Source organism: Elephantulus edwardii, unplaced genomic scaffold (assembly GCF_000299155.1).
Source record: "Elephantulus edwardii isolate Elephantulus edwardi_28Jun2011 unplaced genomic scaffold, EleEdw1.0 scaffold00306, whole genome shotgun sequence".
Classification (NCBI taxonomy): Eukaryota; Metazoa; Chordata; class Mammalia; order Macroscelidea; family Macroscelididae; genus Elephantulus; species Elephantulus edwardii.
Window position 1 is genome coordinate 671,967 of NW_006400056.1, and position 20,034 is coordinate 692,000.

General features: G+C 49.7%; 1 protein-coding gene across 1 annotated transcript in view; it reads left to right on the forward strand.

Annotated features, from left to right (window-relative positions):
- Positions 1–14,679, forward strand: part of SLC6A6 (solute carrier family 6 (neurotransmitter transporter), member 6) — a 45,446-nt gene extending 30,767 nt beyond the window's left edge. Inside the window, exons 8-13 of the mRNA XM_006901035.1 lie at positions 2,081–2,193; positions 7,058–7,189; positions 8,434–8,536; positions 9,031–9,131; positions 11,404–11,574; positions 14,539–14,679. Coding sequence (XP_006901097.1) covers positions 2,081–2,193; positions 7,058–7,189; positions 8,434–8,536; positions 9,031–9,131; positions 11,404–11,574; positions 14,539–14,679 — 761 coding nt within the window. The remainder of the gene's footprint in view (positions 1–2,080; positions 2,194–7,057; positions 7,190–8,433; positions 8,537–9,030; positions 9,132–11,403; positions 11,575–14,538) is intronic.
- The last annotated feature ends 5,355 nt before the right edge of the window (positions 14,680–20,034 follow it).

The following is a 20,034-nucleotide window of genomic DNA, read 5'->3' on the forward strand; positions in this document are numbered from 1 at the left end:
GCATGGAGGGAACGTGGTGGGTGGAGATATATATATATGTATATATATATAGATATATACAATACGTCTTTCTCTGTGGACAATTAGGTACTTTTATATATGTATATATCGTCAACCTGAGTAGCTTCTGTCAGACTTTGTCATTTTACTCCCCACGACGCTGGCCCCAGAGCCAGCAAATCAAGGGTGATTATTTCTCTAATAAGCCCTTAACAAGCACTATATTGAGTGAAGTATATCTGGACAGGATAATTATTTAGCTGGACAGCATGCATGAGACACAGCGTGGCGAGGCCTCCCTTAAGGGGCTGGTATGCAGAGGTGCTAGGAGCATCTGAGCTCTTTCACTTGGACTTCTCTCTCAAGTTCCCCAAGCACTGTTAGAGAAAGAAGCTCAGACCTGCTCCCCTCAGGCTGGCTTGAGAAGGGCAACACAGAAATACAGAACCGATGGATCTGAGAACTTCCCGCCCCATTAGGGGGCGGTGGGGGGGCCCATTTTACATCTGTCTCACAGGACCTCACCTTGTCTCATGCTGGAGTCCCGGGCTAGGGGGACCGCTGCACTGCTGATGTCCACTTGATTCCAAAGTTGTTTGTTTCTCAGAGTCGGAGGGCCATGGGTTTTTCCTGACCAAGCTCTCTTCTCTGATACTGGTCCCTTAGGGCAGCTTTGGGGGCTGGTAAGAGCACCCCTTCTGTTCTGCATGTGGATTTTTGTAGCCTCCTTGGGACCAGTTGCCCCGTGGCCACCCCAATAATGTTTTCACTTTGACTGGTTTTCTCTGGGCCAGTGAAACTCTAGGCCCTGAGAGGCATTGTTTTCCTTAGCCACATTTGTGGTTGTTAACACTGTATAATGTGGTTTCTGGTACCAATTCATATCCGTTTTGTTTGTTTGTTTGTTTGTTTTTTAGCTTTTTTTCCCTCTTTTTTGTTCGAGTATCTCCCCCTCATTCTTTTCATAAACCATTAATTTGGTTTCTGATAATTTGCTTTATAAAATCTTGTTTCCTGCTCTCCAACCGTTTTTTTGTCTCATGATTCTTGTTGTTAATTGTTTTTAGTTGTGAATTTTACTTTATGTTTTCCAGTCCTGGTCTTTCAGGCCAATCTTGTGCTGCTCCTGACTGCTTCTTGGACCCACAGGTGTCTGACGACTAAATTATTGCCCTTGGGGTCTTTTTTGAGGCCGATTGGATGGCTGGGAGACCAGGGGAGGCATTTTCCTGATTGTGGAATGTTTCCCCTCAGAAAGGCACTGCTGAGCTGCTCGAGTTTCTGTTTGCCCAGCCCCACTGGCTTCACGGCTCTGTCAGACTCCTCTTGGAAGCAAAGCCCGTTGTCTAGTGAAAGAGCTGCAGTCTCTGCAGATCAGATCACAGAAGGCTCCTTGGGAGTCCTTTCCAGAACCAACCCCAGGCAGAGCTTGGAGACTGGTGACTCAGCAAGGGTGCGTGGTGGTATCCACGGTGGGCTCGCTCTCCAGGCCCAGGATACCTCCACTGCCCGCACGTCCTGTGGGTTGGGCCGTGGACAGGCCCAGCCCTGGACTGTCCTCAGGAAGATGCCATGGACCATACAGGGCACAGCTCTGTGGTTCTTTTTGTCTTCCCACCATGCAACGGTTTTAGTCATTGCCTCCACTTGAAACCAGATGTCTCTCCCTCACAAACGAGGGCTTGAGTGGCTCCATAAACCAGATCTTTAACCTTGCTTCCTTCCAGCGGAAGCTAAGTTGGTTGCTGGGGTGTGGAGACCTACTTTTCCAAGCTGATAGACTGAGTCTCACAGTCAGTCCTGCCACCTGCCCCCCCCACCCCCATAACCAGTGTTCTCCGGAGGCTGGTTTGCGAGGAGGCCGCTTGTACTGTTTGGAGACAGATGCTAAAACGGGGCCCTCCCCAGCCCCTGTGTGTCCCCGCTGCATCCCCAGGCAGGAGCTCAGGCCTGGCCCTTCACTGCACTGTGGGTTGGGAGCCCCACCTCAGTACCGAGTGTCTGTGTGAGAGCCTGGTGTTGGAACTCAGTGGCTGACGACCTCCTCCCTGTCCCCCTCCCCATTTTCTCTCTCCTCTAGGTCCTGGTTTGGCCTTCATTGCCTACCCCAAAGCTGTGACGATGATGCCGCTGCCCACATTTTGGTCCATTCTTTTTTTTATTATGCTTCTCTTGCTTGGACTGGATAGCCAGGTAAGTGCAAGTCCAAAGGTTGCTCTTAGGTTGGGCCTTCCTGAAGGGAAGGTAGTGTATCTGCCACAAAGCTCAAGGTGTTCACCAAACCTGGGGTAGACTTATAACGGGGTGGGGTTAAAACCAGACTGGATGGGACACAAAAGGACCAGGTAAAAAGAGGGCTAACAGAGCAATGGCTTGTCCATCCAGGCAGGGACACGGGCATGGGATAGAGGGAGAGTTCAGGGGAGAGGCATCAAGGGACACTTCAAGGCCATCAGCATTATTAACTGCATTTGGGAAGCATTAGTGAGTAAGGAGTTGCACTGCCCACCCAACTGCAGGCAGTTCAAATCCACCAGCAGCTCTGGGAGGATCATGGACAGTTTCCTCCTGTGCAGTTTACAGCCTCTGAAAACTTGCGGGAGGATCAGCTGTGGGTGGTTCTAACTCACAATACACAATAACAGCAAAACGTTTTGGTTTTGATTGGGGTTTTTTTTGTTTTTAATTTCCTGGAAGGCACATCCCTGGGTAGGGCAAATGCTTAAGTTCTCAGTTGCTCCCCAAAACGCTGGAGGTCTGTGCCCCTAGGCTCCTCAAATGAAAGGCCTGGCCCTCCACTTAGGAAGTGCATCCACTGAGAACCTCTGGCACACAACCCTACCCTGATGCACATGGGGCTGTCACTCGATTCAGGTTTGTACAGATTTTTGTAGCCAACATGGAAGTGTCCTTCCAGCAAAACAGCGTGTCCTCCAGTATTTTCTCAGTAGTGAATGCTGGGTACTTCACTCAAGCCCATCCTCTATTCTTCCACATTTGACTGGTTTCCTGCCCCTCTAAACCCTTCTCCATAGTCCAGAGCTCAGGGAGAGTTCACCATGCTTTGTAAGTGCGGAAGAGTGTCCCAACCAGAGCTTTAGTATTTTAACACAATGTGTCCACCTCACAGGTGTTAGGAGAATCCACCTTTGGTGCACCTTGCATGAAGCACTAGACAGAGCAGTCTACTGTTCTTGGGGACAGTTAACCAGAACCACCAGGCCCTCTTCCTCTGATCTCTCTTAGATGATAAGAGTGAATCCAGAAGTGAAATTTTCATTAGAGAACACAGGGCAGGCTGGCAAGCCCTACAGGTACTGCCATAGGGGCCACCAGCCAAGGTTGGCGCCCAGGAGAAGCCAAATGTAGTGGGACCTCCCGTGTGCTCTGGGGTATTACTGCCTTGTGGTGGGTCTCTGTCCAGTGGAGACAATAAGAGAGTCCATCCCATGGCCAGTTCAAGGGAGCGTTCCGCTGCCCTCCCCACAGGAAACTGCTGCAGAGCCGGTGCCCAGGGCAGGTCCCAGAGGAGCCAGGCCCTGGTAGGAGGAAACCTTACAAGGTCAGGCAGAGGAGAAGGATTCCAGAAAGAGGCGGCAGTCGACGAGCAAGGTCAAGAACTGAGCAAAGGATTTGGCAAAAGGGAGCGAGGATTAGCGGAGAAGACAGAATGGAAACATTTGGGAGGCTAAAAACAAAATATTTCTGCAGTTGTTGACCAGCTTGAACTGTGTAAACAGGCAAGAGGATGCCATGAATCATTTCTAGTTAATGAGTTTGGCCTTCAGAGGCCCCAAGCAAATGACTTTAATAACTTTTTCAAGAGCTCTAAGTGAAAGACAAAAAACAACCAAGACTAGAGAGAAGTTAATTAATGACAAGACATGGTATCTCCTTGGGCCTAGAAGCCCAACTCCAGTTTCGGAAGCTGCTCCCTGAGTAGAGGTGGCTGTTTCTTGCATGGTCTCCTGAGATAATGTGTGGGGACCAGTCTGGAGATGCCCCACTTGGTTCAGTGGGCACTAAGAGAGCTGGGCTGGCTCCCAAAGCCGCCATACTTCTTAGGGCATGGAGAGGTCAAGTGACCCACCTGAGATCCCATAGGAGTCCTTGGGTGATAACACGTGGTTAATATGCTTGGCTGCTGACTGAAGGTTGGAGGTTCAAGTCCACCCAGAAGTACCTCAGAAGAAAGGCCTGGTGGGTCTACATTTTTTAAAAAAAACCTTGAGAACATAACAACAAAAAGCCAGCCCTTGAAAGCCCTTTGAAGTACAGTTCACATGACACACACGGGGTCACCACGAGTCCACGTGAACTCCATGACACCTAGTTTCTGTTTCATGGCAGGATGAACTGAGGCAGAGGGGCCGTGGAACCAGAATGTGACCCTGGGCCTTTCCCTTTCCAGAACCTGTCTTCTTACTTACTAGTCTGTCAACCTTATCTTTCACTTCCCCAAGTAACTTCCTCTTGGGCTGAGGAGATCACAGCCCACCTCAAGCAGAAGCCTCTCACCTGTTGCTATGTTATAGTGAGCCAAGCCTCACTCATGGGGGGTCCCCGTCTGCAGGGGTGTCCAGTTGAGATAAGCAGCAGCTAAGGGTCTGTGCTGGGGCTTCAGGTTGTCATGCAGCTGTGTTTCTTGGACAGAAGAGGCAGGAATGTCCCAGTCATGGAGCCAGGTGCTGTTTATATTGGGTCTGCCCAGACGGCAGCAGCTGTGAATCAATAAGAGTGAAGAACAGAGCTGAGGCTCACCTCTCTGCCCCAGCCCCCGTGACATGGAGGAACAGTGGCCAGCCTTCCGTGGAACCGAAGCCCCTGTGTGTGCACTGAAGGCAGTGAGGGCTCAGTGGTAGAATTCTCGCCTTCTGTGTGGGAGACCCAGGTTCAATGCCTGTTTGGCTTCCCTCAGTGGAGATTTGCACGCTGCTGTGATATTGAGCGAGTTTCATTGGCGTTCCAGACTGAGACAGATTGGGCCTGGTGATCTATGAAAACCTGATGGACCGCACTGGTCCAGTCTGCAAAGGATCCTGGGAATGGTGCAGGGCAGAACAGTGTTTTATTCTGGTATGTGGGGGTTTGCTGGGTGCATGGTACTTCAGTTGCCGCTGACTCTTAGGTTTTTCAAGTCTTTCTCAACATCCCTACTGACTAAGTAGGAACTTCCCATTTTACAGAGGCGGAAAGTAGGCCTCAGAGAAGTTAGAATCGCTCAGGTGTTACATTAGGGCTCTTGACTTTGCACCCATGCAGCCTTGGGGCAAAGTCTCCCATTAGGCTAAGTGTCTGTGCCAGGCTTGGCTGTGAGTCACAGTGATGGTGTACCTTTCTGGTTTTATTTCTCTGGCTCAGGAAAGAAAAGGCCTTGGTTTTATCCCATTCCAGGTTAAGGTGCATGTTTGAGCTGTGAACTGGCTGTAAATTGGTTGAATCCAAACCCTCCCAGTTGGCATTTCGGTGCAAAGTCTAAAGGCTCTTTCCCTCTGACTGCTTTTCGAGAGCCTGTGTGCTTCATTTTCTCTGCCTTCCTGGCAACAGTGCCATATCCCAGTTCCTCTCCACATGCCAAATGGGTTTTCTCCTTTTCTTGGGCTCCTTTCTTTGATCCTCTTGTAATGTGTCCCAAAGGAGCGAGTCATTCAGTTTATCTTAAGCAATGTTGGGACAACATCCTTCTCAAAAGTCTCTCCTCCATCAAACTGCAGCAAGGCTGTACCCTTTCTGTGTGTGAAGGAATCCACTTGACTGGCAGGGGGAGGTGGCCATGGACATCTAAATGTGAAATGCTTCTAGGTGCTCTTTAGCTTTGTCCTGTCCCCGCCAAGGCTGTGCCCTATGTGCCCGTGCACACACGCCGAGAGGTTGGAAAAAGCCTAACTTGCTGATGTCTCTGGTGGCCTAGTCCGTAGGGGATTGCACTGCTAACCCAAAGGCAGCGGGTTTAGATCCCGCAGCAATTCTATAGGAGAAAGCTAGGCACTCTGGTCCCATGCAATCTGTAGCCTCTGAATATGCACTGGCAGAGAAACCAGGATTTGGCTCCAACTCAATGGCGGTGAGGTTGAGTTTAAGCTCCCTGTAGATTTGCATACCATGCAGCCATTTGAAAAATGAGATTGCTCTCTATGCAATGATACAAAACAGTCCCCAAGATAAATGTCAGGGGTCAAAAGACAGTTGAGGCAATCCATTTCCACATTGTTCCCCGTTTCTACATTGTATCTCTGGAAGTCCAGAGGGGTTCTGGATTCCTTGTGATCATGCCTGGAACTTTAGTGACAGTCGGCTTACCTGCACAGCCTACAGGTTCACATACTCCTATAAAATTCTCTAGTGTTCCCACAGCATCTGAAGGCAGCCACTGTACAAGGCCTTCTGTTTCACTGATGTAGAAGTGAAGCCCACAGGTGCCTGGGGACACCTCACAAGTTAACACCAAGGTCCACTCACTAACTCATTCACTTGTAGGGTATTTGTTATGTAGCCAAATGTGCCTGGCCCTGGGCTCTGTACTCAGAGCCTGCAAATAAATATGGTGTTTCCATGTGGTGCCTTCAGAGAGGGCCTGGTGTGTCATGTAGAAACCTGCTCTCAAGTGGACAAGGGAAAAGCTATGTCTCTATCAGAGTGCCTTGGTGATGCTAACCAAAAAGTTAGCAGTTCAAGCCTACCCAGAGGCACTTCGCAGTGCAGGCTTGATGATGACTTCCCCCCAGAGAAAACACGGGGTTCAGTTCTACCGGGATCCACCTAAGATCTCCCTGAGGGGGCATTAACTTGATAGCTACTAGGTAACTGGTTTGGTGTGTGGGGACCATATAGTGCAGGCTGTGGCACCAGGGAGCTGTGGACAGCTGTCCGCCTACAGAGGAAGCATAGAGGACCAGGGTCACACACTCAGGCCAGATCCCACAGGCCGATCCTGGACACGGACTCATCACTCTGCCCACACTGTGCATGTCCCAAGCCCTCCAGTGAGCGGGACCTCAGTGGGCACCCGATACTCAGCTGCTCCATTTTTCTCTCTCCCCTCTCCTCCCTCCCTCAGTTTGTTGAAGTTGAAGGACAGATCACGTCCTTGGTTGATCTTTACCCATCCTTCCTAAGGAAGCATCGGGAAATCTTCATCGCCCTCATGTGTTGTGCCAGCTACCTGCTGGGGCTGACAATGGTGACAGAGGTACGTGATGCGCTCCCGCACTGCCAGCACACTCCGCAAGGCTTGGTGCCCTGAGAAGCTCTCAGAGCCACTCACATCCTTCCACCTCGAGGTGGAGACGGGAGATGAGTGAAGGACCAGGATGGGGATGGGGTGATCACCCAGCCCGTCACCTAGTTTGAAGGCTGTGCTCTACCCAGGGAGGTTGGCTTACACTGGGAGCATTTATATGGAGGTTGAGGACTCAGCCAGTAACCCAAATATGTTCCGTTCAACCCCTAAACTACCCTACCTCCGTTTTCCTCTGCCTTCTGGCCCCTTCTTCACTCAGGGAGGTATGGGAAAGAGCAGCATTGACTAAATGCTGAATGTTGTACAACAGCCCTGTCCCCCCGCCTGTGTGACAGGCCTTTTAGGCCTAGGAAGGCAGATGGGACCATTTGGGGAGGCTGGATGCAGCTTTCCAGGTAGAGACCGCAGGCAGTGCCTGGTGAGGATGAAGCTGCTAGGCCAGCATCACATGCAGATCATCGCTCGGGGCCAGGACCTGTGTATGTCTGAGCGTGGGGTGACTAGAGGGGGTTGCTGACAAATGAGGAGAGCACACTGTTGAGAACATGGTGACAGCCCTGGGGAGATACAGTTCAGAATGGGAGAAAAAGAAGTGGAGAGGGGAAAGAATGTCAGAGGTGTCAGTGGATTGGTATGAGAGACTAGCCCAAAGGACAGAGATGATTAGACTGAGAGAGCCAAGGAGCGCTCTCTCCTGCACCCCTCTCCACCCATGATGTCTGGCAAAGCACTGCATTTAACAGTTGTCTCCAAGCTTCTTAGTCATCCCTTAACTCACCAGGAGTAAAAATAAATGTCTCCCTGGAGATATCCTTGAGACCTTCCATAAAGGCAGAGCACAGCTGAATGTGCTGAGCGCCTGGACCAGCTGAAGCCCTTGGGCCTGCTGCAGTGGGTTTTCAAGCAGTACCTTTGAAATTACACTTGAAGGGGGCCATCCTTTCTTTGTTAGGAAGTATATGTCATTTTGCATTCCTTTTCTCTGTGTGTTTCTCATAAAAATGTAAAACTACGAAGTTGAGTATCTTTGAAAATGTTAATCTTTATTTAAACTGCCTGACTGTAAGCTTTTGCTTTTTTCTCTTTGAGTTTTTCATTTCTTCTTACCCTGCCAAAGCTCTTTATATATGAAAGGAATTTGAACAGAATAACAAATCTGCTTTTTCTGTGGTGTGTGTTTTTTTTCTTCCCAGGGTGGCATGTATGTGTTTCAACTCTTTGACTACTATGCAGCTAGCGGTGTATGCCTTTTGTGGGTTGCATTCTTTGAATGTGTTACTATTGCCTGGGTATATGGTGAGTACAGATTTTTGCATATCATTTCTCCTTTGACTGTTTCTCCTGTGGGACTGTGTTAGACAGTTTCTCCAAAAGAAGAAAATTCTAATAAGCACTCAAGCTGTATTAGTCCACAAAGCTCCTTCCTACCAGGACCCTCTTTCTCCCTGCAGCCTGAGCCTTCCTCACCCAAACACTGCCTTTACCACCACACTATAGGTTTTCCCAGTGTGGAGGGTGCCAGATGTGATACTTTTTCCCAGCAAACACATACTTGACTATTTCCGATTCGGTGATTAATTACTTGGGAGAAACAAGAGTGGTCCTCTCTAATTTCTTATGACCTTGGATTGGCCATGTCAGTATTTGAGATCTGCCTGGCATTGTCAGAAAAATACAGATGAGCCAGTTAAATTTGAGTCTCAGACAAAGCTCTACCACTTTCCTTGATCGTCAGGCCAACCCCAGTGTTGGGCACCAGGTCACCTTGTGCTTCACTCTGTCTCTTGCAGGCGCTGATAACTTTTATAATGGTATTGAGGACATGATTGGCTATCGGCCTGGGCCCTGGATGAAGTACAGCTGGGCTGTCATCACTCCAGTTCTCTGTGTTGTGAGTTTCATCCTGCCTGTCTGTGGGGTGGCCTTTCCTCCCTCGTTCTTGGCATTGTCACTTGCTCATCACTGTTCACTCAGTGCCTGCTTAGTGCTGACCAGCAGCAAGTCCGGTGACCACTGTGCCTGGGAGAGGTAGGGAAGGCAGCTCCCAGAAGGATGCCTTGAGTTGGGTTTTGAAGCATGAGTAGGAGGTTGTCAGGAAGGATGTTCCAGCTGAGGGACCAGCTTGTGTAGAGGCAGAGCCTTTAGAAACAGGAAGCTGCATCTGGGGCAAGGTGAGAAATTCAGAGATGTGACACCGAGCATCTCCTTTCCCCTGATCCCTCCTGAGTTCAGACTGAGCTTAGAGTTAAGTTGAGGGTCCCCTGGATCATCTGATGGACAGGTAATACAATTTGGAAATAATAGTGTTTCTGTGGTGAGCTAGGAACTCGACTCAGAAAGGGAATGTCTCATTAGAGAGCTGCCCTGGTCTTTCAATATGATGACACCCTGCACCAGCCCAGGACCCAAATGCAGGGGTGTGCATATTCCTTTTCCCACTTGGGCTGTCTAGTTCCTCTGCCTTAGAGTGTGCCAGACACCCTCCTCCAAGGGTCTCCTCAGACGCTTTATTAATGGATGTTCCTCTGCAGCAAAAGCTACCTCGCCTCACAGTTTGAAGACAGCTGTGAGGGGTTTTTTTGCAGTGCTATTCTTGGCTCACCCCAAGAGGGGGGGCAAATAGCAGGATCCTTCCTCGAATGTAGAACTGGTGAAGAAGGGTAAAATGGTCCTCTCGCCAGGGGCCTCCACTCCCAAGATGGACCAAGACAGCATGGCTGTGAACTTTGGCCCTGTGCCCTTATGCAAGCCACTTCTCTCTGAGCCTCAGCTTCCCCCCCCATTTGTGAAAAGAGATTCTTAAATGGGACTCCAGGGGCCGCCGGCAAACTTGAGGCCATCACCATTACTGTTTAGCATAATTGTACCCTTCTCAGCAGAGGCACATACTTTCCCCAAGACTTGTTTTTCTTCCACAAAAATGAGTAATTGTAGCAGCTAGTGACCACTCTAGTTTGACGCGTTTGTTTTTGGAGATTGAGTTGGGTCCCTGCCCGTGCTCTCATCCTCGTGTGATGTTTGTTTGTGGGCTGCTCCTCTCCCCTCTGACCCTCACTTTTTCCTGTCTTGCCCCCAGAGGAGGTGGCAGGCTTTGTCTTAGGCTGCCTTCCCAGGCAGGTGTGGGGTGAGGAAGAAGAGTGTGGCGTGTGACACGGGCAGGTGCAGGTCCTGAGTGGCATCCTTGTGGCTTCAGAGTCCCAAGCAGCCCTCTGATGGGACCTGCCCTGCCTGCTCCACAGCCTCAGGCATCAGGGGAGAAGCGATGATAGGCCAGGCATCCGGTGAGTGCCCTGTAGGAGGGTCTGGAACCTAGGAGACAACCTCCCTACTCATCAGCCTAGTGGCACTGCCACTCAGCAGAGCAGGGCAAGGTCCACGCCACATCCTGTCCTGGCAGGTGGGTCTCGGGTTGATCCTGCTGCCTTCACTCAGAGCTGGACCAGTGACAGTGGAAGCACAGGGAGGAGCGTTTCATTTAATGTGGGAGTGAACCCTTGTTCTGTACTCACTGTGTGTGCCTGGAACTGTCCCAGGTGTTGCAGAAGGGAAGATGGATATTAAAAACATCCTTACAGACTCATGGCCAGAGGGAAGGTATGTGCAGCAGAAGTGATGGTAATCATTTTCCAGACTTTCCTCCCCTCTGGGAAGGCAAAGTCTGGGTACCTGAGTTTAGGTCGGAAGTCTGAAGTAAAGACGGACTTCCGAGAGGAAGGGCTGCTAGAGTTAAGTTAGGATGAGGGAGCATCCACCAGCTCAAGAGAAGAAGGGCAAGCCTGGCCTGAGACCTTGAGGCATGTAACTGGGGAGGTGGAGGAAGTCAGGTGGCTGGAATGTGGACATGGAAGAGGTCATCATGACTAGGAGAAAAGTGAGATGAGGGGACACAGGTCCTGGCAGGCGTTGCTGGCTGGCCAAGATGGACAGTCTGAACTGGGACCAGAAAGCAATGGGGAGCCACGGGAGGATTTTGAGCCAGGAAGCAGCAAGGTCGGATTTGCACTGTGAGATCCTTACAGGTGGGAGAAGGATGTGAGGCATGAAGGTGGTCTTAGCTCAGGAGAAAGGCCCTCCATTTGGATTAAAGCCTGCCCAGACCCCACTAACCTCCTTCCTTACCCAGGACCCCTCCTGACCTCCCCTTTTTCTGTCTCTCTCTACAGGGATGTTTTATCTTCTCTCTCGTCAAGTACCAGCCCCTGACCTATAACAAAGTCTATGTGTACCCCGACTGGGCCATTGGGCTGGGCTGGGGCCTCGCCCTGTCCTCAATGGTGTGCATCCCCCTGGTTTTCCTCATCTCCCTCTGCCAGGCACAAGGATCTCTCTCTGTGGTGAGCACATGTGCATGAACCCTGCGGCTGGGGGGCCGGGGGGGCTGGGGGCTGAAAACTGGCTCTAGGTTTGCATGATGAGCTTGAGCCAGTCCCGTGTCCTCCTCAAACCCTGCTTGATGGAGGCGATGAGAGGCCTGTGTGAAAATGCAGGTGAAGTAGTTTTAAACTGGAGAGCCTCTGTGGTAGGCTTCTAAGCAGGCCTTTGAGTAAGAGGAGGGGTTTGTGGAGCTGAAAGAGGGGTGCAGCAGGGACACAGATGGGGAGATATGACCGGACCACGGTGACTAGCCCTAAGGGCCGATGAGTGAAGCTGGAAAGAGAGATGCATCTTTTTAAGTGCCCTGCTCCAGTTTGGGGTTTTCCCGGGAGCATAAAAGGCTGGATATCTTAAGTAGAGGCAAGAGACGGGTCCTGGAAGGAAGTGGGCTCCTCCCAATGCCCCCCTAACGGTGGAGGCTGGTGGAAGGGAAGCCCAGCCCAGGCTGTGTGCTCCCCAGGGTCTGCTGCCAGGCCAGCGACAGAGCCTTGAGGAAGCTGCGCCCCCGGTGCCAGCCGTGTCCTCCCCACAGAGCTGCCCACAAGGCCCTCCCTCGCCTCCAGCCTCCTCTGAGAAACTCCTCTAACAATGCAGGGACACCAGGGCCTGGCAGACATGAAAGCTCTTTCCAAGAAATCCTTTTCTCAGAATCGCCCTTAACCTTTGGGTCTTGGGCCGAGTCCAAAACATCCCTGTTTTGTTTTGAGCCATTTTATTGTTATTCTCTTTTAAAAAATCTGGAGCCAGGATGTCCTGGGCCTGGCTCCCCTTCGGGCTGGGACACGTTTCCTCATCCCAGGGTGGTGGCCTGAGGTGGGGTTGGGATGAGGCAGGCTCGGTGGGGGAGAGGGCAGCCTGAGCCTACAGCGACCAGTCTTCCAGAAGTCATTGCCCTGCAGGGAAGAAGCCATAAAGCTGGGCTGTGTCGGAGCCACTCTGTCTTTCTCCTTCAATGCTCCTGGGCGTGGCCGCTCGCTCCCCATTGTTGTCTTTTCCCAGCAGGCCCCCACTGTGCAACCAAACATTGAGTGGTCCCTATGTTGTTAAAAGTCAAGGGGTGATAGCTATTTCCCTGAACCTCACCACTGGCCTACTTTCTCCCCTAAATAGTCCGCTCCCTCTCCGGGAGTTTCCACCCAGAAACTAAAGGGCAGTATCTGCTCTGGGCCCAGCAATCTTATCAAATATCTCTTCAGACTGGTCAATGCCCATAGTAGTTTCAACTATCAGATAGGGAGAGGATACCACTCATTTAAATGTTTTCATTAGATTTTTTTTAAGCCAGCCATAAAAATGGTGCACGTGTAGCATCCATCGAGCCCACTTATCTAACGTTACAGGGAGAATTAGATTTGTCATCAGCATCAGCTCAAAGCTCACTGTTATGAGGTAGAGGTCAAACATGCCTCACCTGCCAGAATTTCTACTAGTTTTGCTGAACTTCTGTTTGGTGATGTAGCCTGGAAAGAGCTGCGCTGTGAACCAAAAGCGATGCCTCTCTAATGGTTAGAATCTACCAGTGGATCTGAGGGAGAAAGGCAGTCTCCTCCCGTGTGATTTACAACTTCAAAAAAAAACTGGAAGGTGAGCTGTGTGTTGGTTCCAGGTCATTGGCAATGAGTTTGAGCTTTTGAGTTTTATGTTTGGTTTTAGGAAGACAGACTTGAGGAATATTTTTGGTTTAGATTTTTGCTGTCCCACTTGTTGTTTTTTTTTTTTAAGACAAAGCAAAGGAGAATGAATGCGGGATCAGCAAAAAGGCAGGAAAGTCGTTTGAAAGAGACTGAGACATGATAGGAGTCCAGAGCGAAGGCTGCATAGTGGAGTGGACCTGGGGGGGAAGATTGTAAAACAATGAAAGAATTTTACTTTTCCAAGAGGGGAGTGTACTAGGGGGGAGGGGGGGAGGGGAGAAAAGTGCAACAATGAATGAATTGAAATCCAAAGTCTCTGTAAATTTTCATTGAAATTAATAATAAATTTTTTTTAAAAAAGAGACTGAGAAGAGTCTCAGGGAAAGTTGGAGGCGTAGGACTGTTATCCATCTTATTATTAGGAGCCATCAAGTTGCCCCCAACTCATGGGGACCATGTGCACAGTAGAAGCAGATGCTGCCTGGTCCTGTCCCATTTTCACTATTGTTCAAGCCTATTGTTACTCAAAAAGGGAACTCTGGTGGCCTAGTCATAAGGAACTGCACTGCCAACCTGAAGGCATGTGGTTGGAACCCACCAACAGCCCTAAGGGAGAAAGATGGGAATTCTTACATGTGATTTAGTGCCTCGGCAAGTCTGCTGGAGGGTCAACTATGAATTGATTCCAACTCGACGATTTCAACAATAACCAGGCTAAGGGACTAGTTTTCCAGCCCTGTACTGGACAGAGTTTGGGTGTGATGCAGTAGGACCAGTAGGTTTTCATATGCTAATCTTTAGAGTTAATCTTCCTAGTGTGTCTTTCTCTGGAAGGTCCACTGAAACCCCTCCAGCATATGTGATCCTTGATGGTATTGCAAATACCAGTGGCATAGCCCCAGCATCATAGCAACACAGAACCTATCAAGGTACCACTACTAGATAAATTGCAGAAACGTGACTGCCTTGTAAGTTAGAGACAAGAGAAGAAGGGACTTGCAAGAAGGCATATTTCAGCAAGAAGGCATATTTCAGCTCCATCAGAGATAGAAACCAGAGTGCTAAGGTTATGAGTTCCCTAGCCCTGAATGTATGTAAGCAGGGGTTGACCAGGAATCCTGCCCTGACCCCTAGAAGGCACCTTAGTTCAATCCTTCATTCCTCAAGAAGATGGAAAAAGGGAAGTCCAGAGAGAGAAGCAGACCTATGAAGGCATGAGCTGGACTCCAGGGGGAGGAGACAGATGATGAAGGAAACAGGCCTCTGATTTCCTTTCTCTTCCTTTTGTAGAGATTCAAGTACCTGCTGACTCCGAGGGACCCTAACCGCTGGGCTGTGGAGCGTGAGGGCGCCCTGCCCTTCAGCAATCCTTCCACTGCCAACGGCGTTCTCATGAAGCCGACCCACATCATTGTGGAGACTATGATGTGAGCTCTCGAGTTGACGGGCCGCTTTCCTGCTGTTTACTAACATTAGATTCTCATAGGACCAGGTTTACAGAGCTTTACATTTGCACTAGGATTTTTTTTTTTAATTGTCACAGAAAACGTTACTCTGTGTGTGTGTGTATGTGTGTGTGTTATGTGTGTGTTTTGATTTGGGGATATTTTGTACAAAAATGAACCCCCACCCCCGGGGCAGACGTCTGGGGAGCAGCAGAGCTTTCAAACCGGATTAGATGTATTTTATGGGGATTTGTTATATGTTCCTTTGTATTTTTTTTTTACATATAACTATATATACAGTTAGAGATTATTGTACACTTGACCACTTGAATTGATCTCCTTGCCAGCAATAGATCTCATTTCAAAAGCAATTCTTCGGTGCTTGTGTAGCTGGCAGCAAGTTCTGCCCAGAGCACCCAGGGGGCATTTCCTTGGGGCAGCAAACCTATTACAAAGGTGTGGTACCTTCCAATGTCTGGTTCAGGTGGAAGAAAATAGCAGGGGAGAGGGTGCCCCAGCTGGACAAATTCAGAGGGGCTAAAGTCGGAGCCTATGTCAACACCTCATTGAACTTGTCTTAACCAAGAAGGGAGATGCCAAAATAATGAGCCAACTCCTCTAAGAAAGAGGAGGCCCTCCTGCAGAAGTCAGATTCTAAGAGTAGTGGAAACTCATGCTCCAGGAGCAAAAACGCCACCTTTTATTTGGAGGTCGTGAGAGAAGGTGGTCAGCAGAACTTAGTAGAACTGTGAGCACTGCTCGTCTGAGAGAGAGAAGCCAGTGAAAATGAGCCCCAATTTGGGAGACATTATGATGCTCCAGACTAACCTCAGAGGAGGTGGCTCCAGGTCTCACATGATCCTTCCTGGGGTTTTCTTGAGCACCCCAGTGGGGAGACTCAGCCAGCCAGCTCCAGGGTGCAGGACCTCCCTCTTAGTGGGTCAGCTGCATCAGAACGAACGGTAGATCCAGTGGTTCTTCTGGAAGCCTCCTGTGGAAAACTCAGTGTGCGCGGGATTAGGGATAGGGTGAGGTGGAGGGTGTGTGGACCAAAGGGCATTGGGCGTGTATGCAGATGGGCTGCTGAGGCTTTTCCTTCCTCATCTCTCCACTCTCAACTCTGTCCTCACCTCCCAACACTGGGAAGCTCCTGACTAGCTTTTGTTTAAAGACTCATTCCTGGGATTGCAGTAATTCTTAGTAAGAAATGCCAAGCCTATCTTGGTTCAGCTCACATGCTCCTTGAAGCAGGAAGGAAGTACTCTTCTCCTCGCCACCTCCAACCCAAGTGCAGGCATTGGTGCAGACCCTGGAACATAATAAAACTCTTCTTTGCAAAATCTTCAATAATAGGTGCCAAGCATACTGTACATGTGAACTGAGGAGACTGGGGGAGGGGAGTGTGAGCTGTATGAGAGTAGAGCTATCTGGGTGGTTGGGCTTGTCCAGATGGCTGATAGCCCCAAAACTGGCTTGATTCATAGCCTTAGATAGAGTGGAATTCCTTCCTGAACCAGGAGAGAAGGTACAACACCTTTAAAATTACACATACAGACACCATCCCCACTTGAATACAAACTGTGCCATTTAAACAGTCATTTGCAAGTTCAAAGTCTAAATGGAAACCTTGTCAAGCCCAAAGGCAAGAACTGCCTGGAGGGGTGTGGAGTGTGAATTTCAGCTCAGATTTTCTGAGAAGGAACTCTCTGAACCCCAGAACCCCTTCAGATGTGAGAGGGAAAGGAACCTTTGGTGTTCCTCTCCTAAACCTCTTTAGCAAGTATACATATTTGCTGTTTTCCAAGCGATATACTCTGCCAAACAGCATCCAATGTTATTCCAAACCATGAACAATGCTGATGTGTTCCCACTTTTTCTCTATGTATTTATGTTTGCCGCTATGTCTAGATTTATTTTACTGTGTTTTCCTAATTTTACTGGGTTAGCAATGTGACCTGTTTTCCTTTGTCTTATGGAACATTAGTAAACTAACCACTGCCACGACTGGGGACAGGTGATATGTGGGTGAGGGGGGGCTTGGGAAGCCGTGGCTGCCAGGGGCATTTGTGGTCCCTTTTGGTCCACAGCATCTTCTCCTCCCCACTGAGGACTCACATCCTGGGTGAGAGGCTGCAGTATTTCTGATTGGTAGGCAAATTGCAACATTCTGGAAATTGCCTGAGGAAAGCGGATTCTTCTAAGATTCCCAGACCAAATCTAGACCAAAGATACATGCAGACCAAGTCCCCAAGCCCCCAGGCACCACCTGGAGGGAAGGCTGCCACTTTTCCCAAGCTCTGTCCTTAAACTCCTCCTGGGACTCCCGTCTCCAGTTACAATTCCTCCTCTCCAACCCTCTGGCTCTTTGCATACCCGTGAAACTTGACTCTATGAGTATAATGTGTAACAATGCTCAACTTTTCTATATCTCCACATAAATGAAACTTTTCATTAGAGCTCATGACGCTAGTTCACCTGTCTCTGGAGAATGGACACAGTACTCTGGCCACGCTGTGCCTGGGATGGAGTAGAGATTTTATCTAAAGCCTGCACTGGGCCCAGCCAGTAGATTAGGAAAGGAGGGAAGGTGAAGTCCTAAGAATTTCTTTAAGAAATGGAGAAGGGTCCCAGGGTCCCCCAGGCAGCTGAGCTGAGATAGTGAGTGACAGCAGATGTTGGAGATGACTTCATGCCCCTAATGTAACACCCTTAGAAAATGGGAAAACTGAGACGCAGAGAAAGGATGGATAAAAGTCTTCTTCCCAGCATTCCAGAACCGGAAGTGGACCCTGTTAACTCCAGTTTCTGACTTTCCCCATTTGGACTCTGAGATCTCTTCACTGAGTGTGTGGGTTGACCAGGACTAAATCCCTTCGTGTCCTCCCTGATAGCCATGTGTGAGCGAGCCTTCATGGAGGGTTGACTAGCCTCATAGCTGACTCAACCCTAAGCTGTGGCTCTCACATCCACCCTAACTCCATACCATCCCTCTTCCTTCTAATCATCCTCTGTGAGATAGGAACGGAGATCTCTAATCCAGCATGAAAAAGAAAGAAAGAAAAAACAAAAACAAAAAACCAACAACTGAGTTGCAAGGACTTGAGATGGTGTGCAAGATTTGCACCCCTTATCCACTGTTTCCATGAAGATCCCTCCTCTCCACCCTTAACCTGGAGCCATATGAGAAGGTTCCCAGCCACAGGCCTGGTTCATTTTCCCTCTTAAGTGTCACTTGGATGATGGGAAGCTCTTCTCCATCCTCTTGCTCCTTGGTTCTTCACCCAGATCTCCAGCACACCTTGGAAAACAATGATGAAGCACAAGGGGATCGCATGTCCCCAGGGCACTCTTGTCCCACAGCCAGCATCTGCCGATGACACTGCCCCTGCGGGATGGGGAAATGCTTTGGGCAGCTGGGGATAATGCCATAGGTGCCTTCCTGCTCCTCAACGCTTACACCACAAGCCCAAGCAGGACCTAAAAGATCATCAATTCAAGGTGGCTGGAGACTCCATTGATCTTTTAGACTAAAGCCCAGGTGACCCAGGGTTTGCTGCCCACAGCATTGCTGTAATAACATTTTGTGGGAATTCTGAGAAGATAACCCTATAAACGAATCATCACTCTTGCCTTCTCTCACATAAACAGTGCTTGATTTTGAGGGACTGTGCATGAGGAGGAGAGAGAGCAGCACCAACTATAGAAAGGCAAGAAGCAGCACAACTGCAGTGAATCATACATAGATGGCAGGAAAAGTGCTCTCTCCACCATCCTTGTCCCACGCCCAGGCATTTGAGCTGCTGGCTGCTATGACCTAGGAGAGTGACCCCTGAAAAGGCATACTTCCATAACAACCACAGCCCCTGCCTGTACAGAGAGACAGAGCCCACAAGTTTCTGCTCTGAAATCAGTAAGGCACTCCTCTCTGGTGGTCCCTTTGGAGTGCTCCTGTACCTCCCACACCCAGACAGTGTCAGCTGCAAGCTGCAAAAGGCCCATGCAGTGGATTCTGCTGTCCTAGTCAATACTCTCCCTGCACACACCGTACCTCAGGCCTCAGAAACCAGCAAGACAGGCCTTCTGGGGAGTCCGTTCATGTCTGTCTGCTCCCCTTTAATGTCACTGCTAAGAACTGCTATGTATTAAGAAGTTAAGTATCTAGTGGAAACTATACCTGGAGCCAAGATACTGCAGAGAGGGCTCTGATAGCAGCAAGAGACCTCCTTGGAGGACTCTTTGGAGTGTGAAGCCCTTCACCACCTGGACACTATCACCTGCCAGCACGCTGTGAATTGCTACAGAAGAGCCCTGCAGTGGAGTCTGCTTCCTACCTGCTTCCCTGTGCCCCCTAGAGCTCCTCTCTGAAGCCAGAAGGGCAGGCTTCCCTGGGAGTCAGCTGTGGTTAGTCTGTCCCTACTTGCAGTTGGCTCTGTAGTTGTTTATAAGGAAGCAAGAGTCTTGAGTACAGGCTGCACCCACAGCCAACAATCTAGCAAGGGAGACTCTGACAGCAACAGAGCAGTCTTTATGGGGATTTCACCAGATCATGACCCCCCTTCACAGACCTGGTCATCATTCATTTCCAACCTGTTGCAAACCGCTGCAGAAGTCTCCTGATATGGAGCCTGCTCCCTTAGCAATTGTCCTGTCCCAGTGTGCACTCCATCGTGCAGCCGTCTGAAACCAACAGGAGAAGTGTTCCTCTCCGAGGACCAGTTTGGATATGTTGCCTCCCCCTTACATTCAGTACTGAAGACTGCTGGGTTCTAGCAAGAGCTCAGGCTGCTGTGTTCTAGGAAACAAACATCTTCAGCAGAGGCTACATCCACAGCCAATACTACAGGATGGGCTCTGATAGCAACAAGGCCAATCTACCTCCCTGAGGATCCATGCAGAGTCTGATCACCCCTCCCCCATAACTATTGGCTGCTACACTGATACAAACTCCTGCAGAAAGTTCCCTCCAGTGACATCAGGAGGTGGATCACCTAAGTAGAGACTGTTCCCCCAGCTGCCGGGACTCTGAAGATAACAAAACAGGTCTCTGAGAGGTCCTTCTGCAGTGCCAGCCCCTCCTCCTCTGAAATGGAAGAAACTCTCGCTGGTGCTTCCTCTGAGTGCTCGCTCAGATATCAACAGCTTCTGCAGAGCAGCGAGAGGACAACGGTCCAGAGGGAGCTCACTGGATGTGGGTTTGGGAACAGCAATATGTGATTGCAGGAAAAGAGATGGAAAGGGGACTGATAACCAGAGAGAGAGAGAGGCCTGTGTCTCCTGGTGAACAGATTGATTCGTATACAGTGTCATAATTGAGTGGCAAGCCCACTGGTGGACAGACTGA